The sequence below is a fragment of the Triticum urartu genome, chromosome 1A (genome assembly GCF_056163025.1).
Source record: "Triticum urartu cultivar PI428250 chromosome 1A, HENAU_Tu73, whole genome shotgun sequence".
NCBI lineage: Eukaryota > Viridiplantae > Streptophyta > Magnoliopsida > Poales > Poaceae > Triticum > Triticum urartu.
This window is the reverse complement of record NC_141873.1, coordinates 576,283,429-576,293,898: the sequence shown is the minus strand read 5'-3', so window position 1 is coordinate 576,293,898 and position 10,470 is coordinate 576,283,429. Positions and strand designations below refer to the sequence as shown.

General features: G+C 49.7%; 2 protein-coding genes across 2 annotated transcripts; one reads left to right on the top strand and one right to left on the bottom strand.

Annotated features, from left to right (window-relative positions):
- Positions 1 to 668: 668 nt before the first annotated feature.
- ADNT1 (adenine nucleotide transporter 1) lies at positions 669 to 5,754 on the top strand. Its single transcript, XM_048695839.2, has 8 exons — positions 669 to 1,037; positions 2,646 to 2,694; positions 3,222 to 3,385; positions 3,607 to 3,644; positions 4,443 to 4,555; positions 4,684 to 4,797; positions 4,893 to 5,231; positions 5,330 to 5,754. The coding sequence occupies exons 1-8, from the start codon at positions 871 to 873 to the stop codon at positions 5,408 to 5,410; spliced, it is 1,065 nt and encodes a 354-aa protein (XP_048551796.1). The 5' UTR covers positions 669 to 870; the 3' UTR covers positions 5,411 to 5,754.
- A 238-nt stretch (positions 5,755 to 5,992) lies between these two features.
- On the bottom strand, positions 5,993 to 8,458 carry LOC125533206 (uncharacterized). The gene is made up of 2 exons (XM_048696939.2): positions 6,394 to 8,458; positions 5,993 to 6,314 (listed from the first exon to the last, which is right to left on the bottom strand). The coding sequence occupies exons 1-2, from the start codon at positions 8,456 to 8,458 to the stop codon at positions 6,136 to 6,138; spliced, it is 2,244 nt and encodes a 747-aa protein (XP_048552896.2). The 3' UTR covers positions 5,993 to 6,135.
- Positions 8,459 to 10,470: the final 2,012 nt, after the last annotated feature.

The window sequence follows — 10,470 nt, the reverse complement described above, 5'->3', positions numbered from 1 at the left end:
CACTGTTTTCAGTACACGGCCATTATTACGGTTCAGGAAAAAAAATGAAAAGCGTGCGATGAATGAATGATCGGGCACCAAACCCCCGTGCCTTTCGACCCAAGCAAAGCAAGGTCGAAATGACCAGCCCGGAAATAAATTCGAAATCAAAATTATTTTATATTTTACGTAATAAACACCAAAGAGAAAAAAAAAGTGATGGACGTGCGCGATGGGATCGGAGCCCAGCAGCAGCAGGCCGCGGGAAAAAGCAGCCGCAGCAGCTTCCCCCCCTCTCCTCTCCATCGCGACGGATCTAGGTTTCCGTTAACCCGCTCCCTCTCTCTCTCTCTTTTCCCCCTGGTGATGATCTGTGTCGCCAATACACTATTCGCTCTCGCTGGCCGACAGCTGGGCCCCAGTCGCTGATCCCGAGGCCGGCGCTTTCGGGGGATAAGCATGGACGGCGAGGATCCACCCGCCCGTCACCTCCCACAAACCAGCGAGCCACAGTAAAATGCAGCACGCACACGCAAGGTTAAACGTTACCTGCATGACGCGTGGGTCCCCTCTACAAGTCGGTCCCATGGGCAGTGGGAGATGAGCTGGTGGTGAGTCGAGTGCACGTAACAGCAGCGGCGCTAATAGCGCAACGAGACGCCGGGAATGGGTTAATAGAGGGAGGGAGCCAGCCACCAGCGCCTCTCCCCACCGCACGCCCACGCCCACGCCCACGCACGCGCCCCCTCCCCCCTCGCGCCGCCGCCGCCGCCGCCGCAAAAACCCCGGGCAGGCATCTTCCTCCGAGGCGCGGCGAGGGGAGGTCGTCGCCGTCGTCGCCGCCGCGCGCGATCCGGGAGGGCGAGAGGGGAGGCGGACGCGGGAGAGGAGATGGCATCGGAGGACGTGGTGGGGAAGAGCAGGGGCGACACGGCCGTCAACACCATCGTCAACCTGGCCGAGGAGGCCAAGCTCGCGCGCGAGGGCGTCAAGGGCCCCGGCCACCAGGTCCTCACCGTCTGCAAGTCCCTCTTCGCCGGAGGCGTCGCCGGTGGCCTGTGAGTCCCCCCTTCCTCCTCCCTTCCCCCCTCTCCCCTTCCTCGATTCGCTCCCCTCCGCGGCGTCTCTCGCGACGGGCGCCGACTCCCAGATTCGGCGCAATTTCGTGGCGATTCCTGTAATTAGATTGGCGTTTGGTCTGTGTCGGAATCGCGTGTCCCCCGGGCCAATTGGGGTTTCCAGGTGGACGCGATTGGTATGTGCGTGATTCGCCTGGCATGCGAGTCGATGCATGGAGTTAGGTGGGCGCGAGGGCGATCTGTGCTGCTGGGATTCGGGACGCTTAAACCCTTGCCGCGCGCCCCTCAGATCTCGTTTGGTAGAGTTGTTGGTCTCGATTAAAATTCGCATCTGATTGATTAGTTTCGTCTATGATCTATACCATTTCCCTCTGCACACATGACCGACCGCTTCGTGATCTGTAGTACGTCAGGCAGAATCTGCTGTCGAGCATTTTGACTAATGCTAATTGTTTTGTTTGGATCAGTTTGCTGACGCTTAAACCCTAGCGATATACCATTAGTCTGAGGTGAAAAACACTGGACGGGGTTATATTAGCATTTCTCGTCATCCTGTTACCATCAATTCAATGTCAAATTTGTATGTTGTTGTTTTTCACTGTCTTTAAAATGCTATCCCTAATATTCTGCGCAATGAGTTCCTTTAATTGGAGCTACTTTGGGGCTGGACATTTTATATCCAAGATTAGTGTATCAAGCTGCTAAACCCCCCTAATAAGTCGATTCACCAGGCTTTATGATCTGGATCTTAATTACTGGCACATTCTTTATTTGAGGTGTCAATTATTGGCTCATTCTTTATTGGCACCTTCTTAAGTATGTGCTTCTTCATGATGTCATGAAATCCCATTATCTAAAGCTGAGCATCTAAGTGCCTACTTGATGTAATAATATATATTTGGTTGGTACAGGACTATGGCTAGTTGATCTTGTCTTCCTTGGTTGGGGCTCTAGCTATCAAACGTTGTTATAGTTGCTGGAGTCAAAGCTGGCTTTGCCTTTTGCTTTGCTTTTTAGCCACTTGGAAACATTGCGTTCTTGAGAACAAGTTGCTAAACTACACCCCCTCCAACACACACAGAAGTACACCCCCTCCAACACACACAGAAGTATCGATTAACCACAGGCTTTAAGAATCTGGATTTAATGTTAATTACTGGTGCATTCTTAATTTGATGTGTTAATCAGTGGTGCACCTGCAAGCATGTGATTCTCCATGATGTCATGAATGTAAAGCCAAGCCCCTGATTGCCTATCTGTGGTTACATGATGTGATGTTATAGTATATTTGTTGGGTACACGACTATGCCGAGTTGATCTTGTCTTCCTTGGTTAGTACTCTAGCTAGAAAATGTTGTTATAATTCGCTGAAGTCAAAGCTTGAATTCCTCTTCTTCTGTTGTTGTGCTGGCCATTAAGAACATTGCAAACATACTTGAAACACACATGAAAGGTTACAAGCTATTTACATGATTATGTTATGTATAATTGTTTTATCTTTAAAAAAATACTTACCAACTACTGCGTGTCAATGATATGGTAGGTGTGTATGCTTATGAGTTTTGTTTATTTTGTTGTTTTGCACAGATCGAGGACTGCTGTTGCTCCGCTTGAGCGATTGAAGATCCTGCTTCAGGTGTAGATCATCATTTTTGCTTTTATCTTGTGGCATGTTATTGTTCATGTTGGTTGAATGATAAATTGATGGAATTGTCTTTTCCTAAGTTGTTCTGTTTACCATGTACTAAGACATCAGATGACTAAATTAATAGCAATATTATATTCTTTGATTATTTCAAAAGTTTCTTCTATTAATGATATCAGCTAACATTGATGTGATGCAATATACATATACACCACATCAGTGTGTTAGATATGGTCTGTCTATTATAATTCAAGCCATGTTTTGTCTTATAGCTAGTTATTAACATTTGTTGCATTCATGGAACCATTTCTAATTTGTGGTCGCCACTCAAACTAAACTTCTTTGAGTGCGCACTAATTGCTCACATTTTCAGTTCTGAATCATCATGAGGAAATAATGCTAATAATATTCCGTTCACCCTTGTTACCGGATCCCAATACTTTTGTTACTAAAAGTGAAAAGGAAATGTTTTGTGAAATTCACTGTGTGGACCTTTTCTTATATTACCTTCCTTGCAGGTTCAAAATCCTCACAGTATCAAGTACAATGGTACCGTTCAAGGGCTTAAGTATATATGGAGAACAGAAGGCCTTCGTGGACTGTTTAAGGGCAATGGAACTAACTGTGCAAGGATTGTCCCAAACTCTGCTGTGAAATTCTTCAGCTATGAGCAAGCATCAAGGTGGGTTTTTGGTTGCAATTACTCTTGCCTTGCATAACCACTTGCGTTCCACCACCTAGTTATTTGTAGTTTGCAATTTGCAGAACTTATCTCTGTTGCACGATGAGACAGTTTTGACCTGAAATTGGTTAGGAGCATTTCTTTATTACCATGTATTGACATGTTCTTGTTTCATGTAAGCTCTATTTGATATGTTATTTCCTTCTGTACCATTCTTACAGGGGTATTTTGTATCTGTACCGGCAACAGACTGGGGATGGTATGCCATTTTCTCTTGTCCTTACTACATAAATTAAGTTTCCCGAGTTTGGCATCTTCGTCTCTTTAGAAGTGAAAACATACCTCATGTTATACCACACGTGATTCTAGTGTTTGGTCATGTCTACAATCGCCGCTGTACTTGCTGTGCCATTTTGTGGAAATAATTAAAAGAGGAATTTAATTGGTGTACTCAGATTCTCCACCTCATGGCATTGGCGGCCTGTCTATCATTAACTAGAAGTCATGAAATTGTTTAGGTTCTTATTATTTAATCTAATCTTACAGGCACTTCATTGAATCTGAATCGAACCACTCTAGTTGCTTAAAATTAATAATTATTGCGATGCAGGAAGTGGAAGTATTATTTCTGCATGACCTGCGTGTCCCAGTAGTGTTTATTTTATCATAACATTCGTTTCTTGACCTATATGGCGTTTACGCCTTAGTAACATGTTGCTTTAATCCAACTCCGGTCACTGCTCGAGGCCTAAGCATTATAAAGGTTGCTGCTCACCAAATTGAATGTGAAATTGTATTTTTGTTAATTTATAAACCATAGGTAGGCTAATGTGGAACAAAAAGTCCCCGGGTTGAATACCCTTGTGTTAGTGGTTACATATAGTTCAAGACCTCTGTCATACATATCAGACTGATTTTGCTCAACTAAGTAAAGAATTCATGTTTGGCTGTCTTTTCATACATTTTTGTTTCAGAAATTGTTGTCATACATATAGATATAAATTGCTGGAAGTCCTGTAGATTTAACGCTTGGTCAAATGTTAATTATTGTGAACAGAGAATGCTCAGCTTAGTCCAATCTTGCGCCTTGGAGCCGGAGCCACAGCTGGTATCATAGCCATGTCTGCCACTTATCCCATGGATATGGTTAGGGGTAGGATTACTGTTCAGGTACTGTCTAGATTTCATTGCTTTCTGTCATCATGATACTGTGAACATGAATAGTTGAATACATGTTATTACATGCTTAAATTTCATTCCATATTCTATTTTAATGGAGAATAATATCACTTCTGCAGACAGAGAAGTCTCCCTACCAGTACCGTGGTATGTTTCATGCATTGGGCACAGTGTACCGTGAAGAAGGCTTCCGTGCTTTATACAGAGGCTGGCTTCCATCAGTGATTGGAGTTGTAGGTTCCTCTTACCTAGTACTGTAATCTATTTGTGTGATGCGTCTTGCTGATGGGCACTTACCTCTCAATGCTTTGTTTTCTTCTTCTTGCAGGTCCCTTATGTTGGCCTTAACTTTGCTGTGTACGAGTCTCTGAAGGACTGGCTCCTCCAGTCAAATGCATTCGATCTTGCAAAGGACAATGAGCTGCACGTAGTAACAAGGCTTGGATGCGGAGCTGTGGCTGGAACCATAGGCCAGACTGTGGCATACCCTCTTGATGTTGTCAGGAGAAGGATGCAGATGGTCGGCTGGAGTCACGCTGCTTCTATTGTTACTGGAGAAGGCAAAGAGGCACTCCAGTACAATGGTATGATTGATGCATTCAGGAAAACTGTCCGCCACGAAGGATTTGGTGCTCTGTACAAGGGTCTTGTGCCCAACTCGGTGAAGGTAATGCTTCTAATGAGCAATGCAGATGTCTATAAGCTTCCCGGATATCTCATTATTGTTCTTATCTAATCCACTGCCCCTGTATTTTGGCTCTTCAGGTGGTGCCTTCCATCGCCATCGCGTTTGTCACGTATGAGGCTGTGAAGGATGTTCTAGGAGTAGAGATGAGGATAGACTGAAGAATCGGACCTAGCGCTGTCCGTGTTATCAACTTCTATTTTTGTAGGTGTTGAGTTCCCTTTTTTTGTTAGGCAGGGCGAGTAGAAGGACAATAGGACCGAGGCTCCATTCAGCATAAGGCCCTCTCAGCCCATGTCGATATATCCTACTACTGGTTCCGGAACCCTAATTGCTGCCGCACTCTCGCTTCGGAAAGTAATAAGTTGGCTGTAAAGCATTAAAGCATTTGCCTGACTCATAAAGTCTTATTCAGTGAGGAACCCTGTATTGAGATTGATTGAAACATAAGCTGCATGCTGTGTGCTGCTAATAGTTGATTTTCATGATCCTCTTCTTTTCTTCACTCTTTGTTGCATCTCATCTATCTTTTTAGTTACTTGGCATTTCTCATTTGTGGACTGTTGCTGCTGCTGATATATTGATATGTCTCTGAAGAAAACTCTTTACAACAGTGTGCTGCTATATCTGAACATGCATTTGCATTTCCTTTTTTCTTCGAGGGATTTTTTTGAGGGAATGCATTTGCATTTCCTAGTCTGTTTGTTTGTTGGGTGACATATAAGACCCATTTGTTTACATACATCCACTGAGTAGTTTCCATATGTATGACTGACAGAATGCCACATGACTGAATTTATTTGTGTAAAATCTGCTCTTCTTATTGCTAAGATGCGTGTTCGCTCTCTACTGAGTACATCAGAAGTACAATCTTGCATTTGAGTTTCTAGCCTAGCTCGGAGTCTGAAGCGTGACCCCCGGGCACGCGCCGCCGGGATTGTGGAATCACGGCGGCCTGCAGCTGCCCGTCGGACATTATCCTTGGCGTCCGTCGTAGGGCTCCAACCTGCTGCGACGGCGCCGCTTGCCGGACCACCCCCATCGATCTCGACTTCTGCGGCGACCCTGCATAGAGATGCACCCACGCCATTGTCATCATCCTCAACGGCGAGCTCCAAGGAGGAACGCAGCTACAGACACTTGCCTGCTTTGGCGCCGGCGACCCTGCCGGCCGGCTTGCGGGGCGACGACACCGATGGCGCCAACCTGCTGCCGCCGCTGCTCTTGGAGGACGGCGACCGCGACCACGCCTTGGCGCGCGGGCTCGACGTCGGGGCCGTCTCGACGACGACGTCCGGCACCGTCGCGCCGCTGTGCAAGCTCTCGTCGCCGCACAGCGAGTTGGCCTCGCTGCCGGAGTCGGAGCCCCTGCCGACGTGCAGGATCGCCGCCTTGCCCCTCTCCATCACCCTGTACGCGTACATCTCGAACGGCACGTCCGACACGCGCGGCGCCACGCCCCCCTGCCGCTGCTGCCACGCCGGGAGCTTCTTCTGCAGCAGCGCCTCGATGTCCAGGTAGTCCACCGGCGGCGTCGGCGTCGGCGGCTGCGCTGGCGTCGACGTCGACGCGTCGGCCTGGCCGCCGTGCTGCTCCGGGTTCATGACGAGGAACCGCTTCACGTAGCGGAGGACGCGGCAGACGGAGCTGAACGGCGGCCGCTGCGCCGGGTCGCCGTGCCAGCAGCGCCTGGTGAGGCCGGTTAGGTACTTGGGCGCCTGGAACGGGAACAGCGGCCTCTCGCCGGCGCGGATGTTCTTGCTCATGTTGTCGCCCTGCAGGTGGTTGTCCTCGAACGGGATCTTGCCGGTCAGCAGCTCGAAGCTGATCATGCCGAAGCTGTACACGTCCGCCTTCTCCGTGCGCCTCGCCGTCGCCTGCCCGGGCTCGTCGTTCTCCAGCACCTCCGGCGCGTACCAGATGCAGGGGTTGACGCTGCCATTTTGCCCACTGGCATTGGCGTTTGCGTTTGCGCCGGCGGCGGTGTGCGACGCCTTCCGGCCGGGGCTGGTCACGGCTGCAGCTCCGGGGTCGGCGGCGAACCCGGCGACCTTGACGACCAGGTAGGCGTCGGCGGCGCTGCCCCGCGTCTTGACGAGCACGTTGGACGGGTTGAGCTCGCCGTGGTAGATCTTCTTGGAGTGGAGGTGCTCCATGCCGCGCGCGATCTGCAGCATGGCGTCGACGACGACGACGAGCGGGAGTTGCGCGCGCGGCCGCTTGGCGCTGCCGCTCGCCTCCTTGAAGAAGCTCCCGAGGTCTTTGCTCATGATCTGGTCCATGACGAGGTACGCCTCCCGCTTCTCCTCGTCGCGGAAGCAGTACCGGCAGTGCGCCACGTTCGGGTGCGCCACCGACGTGAGCAACTCCATCTCGGCGCCGACCGCGGCGTCGTCGGCGTCCACCCCGACGTAGTGCTTCACGGCGAAGGCCTCCCCCATCCACTGCACCTCCTTCAGGCTGCCCCCGAGGCGCCGCCGCATGTGGAAGTCGCCGAGGAGGAGCGCGGCCGCCGGGTGCGGCTCCCCGCGCGGCGCGGCCAGGAGGTCGGCGATCCGGTGCTCCTGCCGCGACAACGGCCTGGATCTCATTTCGTCGAGCAGCTGCGAGAGGAGCCACCTGTCCTCCGCCCACGCCGTGTCCATCCGGGCGGCGAGCTCCTGCGTGGCCAGATACGCCCTGCCCACCCTGCTTCGCCGGAACAGCGCCGGATCGAGGAGGTCCTTGTCGTAGTCCCGGGCGAAGAGCACCCGCCGCCGCGCGAGCTCGTCGGGGTTGAGCGCCGCGGTGGCCTCAGCGACGACCTCGACGGCCTCGAGCACGACGGCGACGCACCAGAGGAGGCCGTGGAGGTGCAGCTCGACGGACTCGACGCCGTGCGTGAGCGCGGCCGCGCGCGCCCACCAGCTCCCGCCACCGCCGCCGCCACCGCCGTGCAGGTCCCCGAAGCAGAGACGGATGTAGTGCTCGGCGTCGCGGACGGCGCGGCAGAGCTCGCGGAGCGGGGACTCGAGCGGCTTCCACCGGCCGGCGAGGCGGTCGTCGAAGCGGAGGCTGGCGCGCACCTCGGCGGCGACGGCGTCGAAGGCCAGCTCGCAGGCGTCGGCGAGGAGGCGGCACTGGCGCGGGTTGACGCGGAGGTCGTGGTGGAAGGCCATGAGGGCGGCGATGCCGCCGAGGGCCTCGCCCACCTGCCGGAGCTGCTCCATGGACGGATCCTTAATTTGGGGCCTCGCTCGCTCGATCGCTGGTTGAACGAAAAGAGAGATGGGTGAGGCTGGTGGACGGATCCGAATGCTGCCATGCTGCATGCATGCATCGTTGTTTTTTCATCTCTCCCGCACGGTGGAAAAAATCGTATTACACCAGCTTGCTTGCTTTTTCTTAAGTACTCCTATATAAAACGTCTTTGCCATTTATTTTATTTATTAATTTAGCTGTATGTATGTCGCCTGAAATTTTATTTTGTGTCGGTCGGTTTAGTGTGTTAATGATCTTGCTTTACTATTTATTCTGTTATTTTTTTCCAGTCTTGTCAAATCTCAGTCGACTGAGATTTAGTTATGTCTTAATTTATATTATATTCGTCAGATCTTATATTAAGATCCGTCCAATTTTTTCTCAATTATTTTTATTTTTTTCTTACATATTATGTCATTTGACTGAGATTTGGTTAAGTCTCAGTCGAGTGAGACCTAGCCATACCCATTTTTTTATTTGTTCTCTGATGTATTTGGCCAGTCGAGTCCAACAGGCCGAACCCATTACCAGGTGCGACGGGCCTTCCCCTTCCTATTTTCTATCTTCCTACTTTGCTTTTATTTTTAATTTTCTTTATTAGTTCGGTTTTGTGTGTGTGTGTGGGTATGTTTTTTCTTTTTTTTCTTCTAAAAGGCCACTATTTCATTTTTTTCTTAGAAAATATTTAAAATATTTTATTTTCTTTCTTCTTTAAGGGTAATATCCATGCCGTGGGAAACTTACTTTTTTGAAAACTTCACTATTATATGCCGCTAAGTCGGTACTTCTTAGGCAACTCTTTTTAAGCGAAATTCCACTAGTATATGATTATTCTTTCGTATTATAAAAACACAATATTTGGTTTCAGCGGTGATTTGGAGCACTTTAAAAACAAGGAAACCATCGAGCCTCAACATTGCTCCACGTTTATCGGAGTACTCGCCACCCTCCACCGGGGGCGTTCCCATCAAGGGTCCGCCCTCCCCGTCAAGTGTAAGGGGCTTGTCTGCCAGGTGGGCGTGCACCGCGGGGGGTTTCTGAACGCGGGAATAATAACTTGCATATAGTGTTGATTTTGTTTTTTCATCCACAATACCATGAAAGCCGCTTTGGCGATTTTTTTATACAAATACAACAGAAGGTGAAGTTTATTTCTCAAAATGTTTCATCATTTTTTTTTGAATTACTTATTTTTTCTTCATATATATACACTGGAGGCCCTCACCACCAAATCGACGGATACGCCACACTCGTACATTGCTAGTGAAAGCAATCCCCAGCAACCGACAAAAAAGAAGCGAATCTGAGGCTCGATGGAGCCTCAGATTCGCTTCTTCTTTGTCGGTTGCTAGGGATGTTGGTGTGTAGCCGCCTTAAGCTTCCAGCTCCGGTTGTTGTGGTTCGCTCTCGGGCAGTGTTGTGGAGTTGCTGGTCGGTGGTGGTGCTCCTGTGGGGCGATCGGAGATGAGGTCTCCCCTCCGGCAACGTGTGAGGAGAGATGGTGGTCTCTCCTCCGTCCCTGGCTCTTGCTGCCCGGAATCTTGCGACGGTGCTCATTCCTGCGGTGGCGGCCCTATCACCCTCCATCTGGTGCGTCTCTACGGCCTCTTCTCATGTTGATCCTTTGCGGCTTGGAGTTCAGTTTTGACTTGATCCTGTAATTTTCTTTAGTGGCAGCTATGTGTGACCTTCTCTACTCAGCATCTTGGTCTAACTGCCTTCTCTTCTCTCTTGTCAAGTCTGTACCAATGTTTGCAACACCATTGTATCCCCTAGCCGGTTGATGGCTTCATTAATTTTAAGTCGGGTATGATGCCTTTTCTCTAAAAAAAGCCACTGTCTCTAAACTATGGATGACAGGGTTTGTTTTTACATTTTTTTGACGATATATCTCATACTATGACATACTATTCTTTCTATAAACCATACTAATATGCGACATACAATTCTGTCTAGAAACCATACTAATATGAATCGATCA

Excerpts from the sequence above, each read along its gene's own strand:
- ADNT1 (XM_048695839.2), top strand. The coding sequence starts at position 871 with ATGGCATCGGAGGACGTGGTGGGGAAGAGCAGGGGCGACACGGCCGTC. Across the intron at positions 4,556-4,683 it reads GGGGTAGGATTACTGTTCAG|ACAGAGAAGTCTCCCTACCA; the intron begins GTACTGTCTAGA and ends TCACTTCTGCAG. Across the intron at positions 5,232-5,329 it reads TTGTGCCCAACTCGGTGAAG|GTGGTGCCTTCCATCGCCAT; the intron begins GTAATGCTTCTA and ends TTGGCTCTTCAG.
- LOC125533206 (XM_048696939.2), bottom strand. The coding sequence starts at position 8,458 with ATGGAGCAGCTCCGGCAGGTGGGCGAGGCCCTCGGCGGCATCGCCGCC. Across the intron at positions 6,315-6,393 it reads GGTCGCCGGCGCCAAAGCAG|GGTCGCCGCAGAAGTCGAGA; the intron begins GCAAGTGTCTGT and ends ATCTCTATGCAG.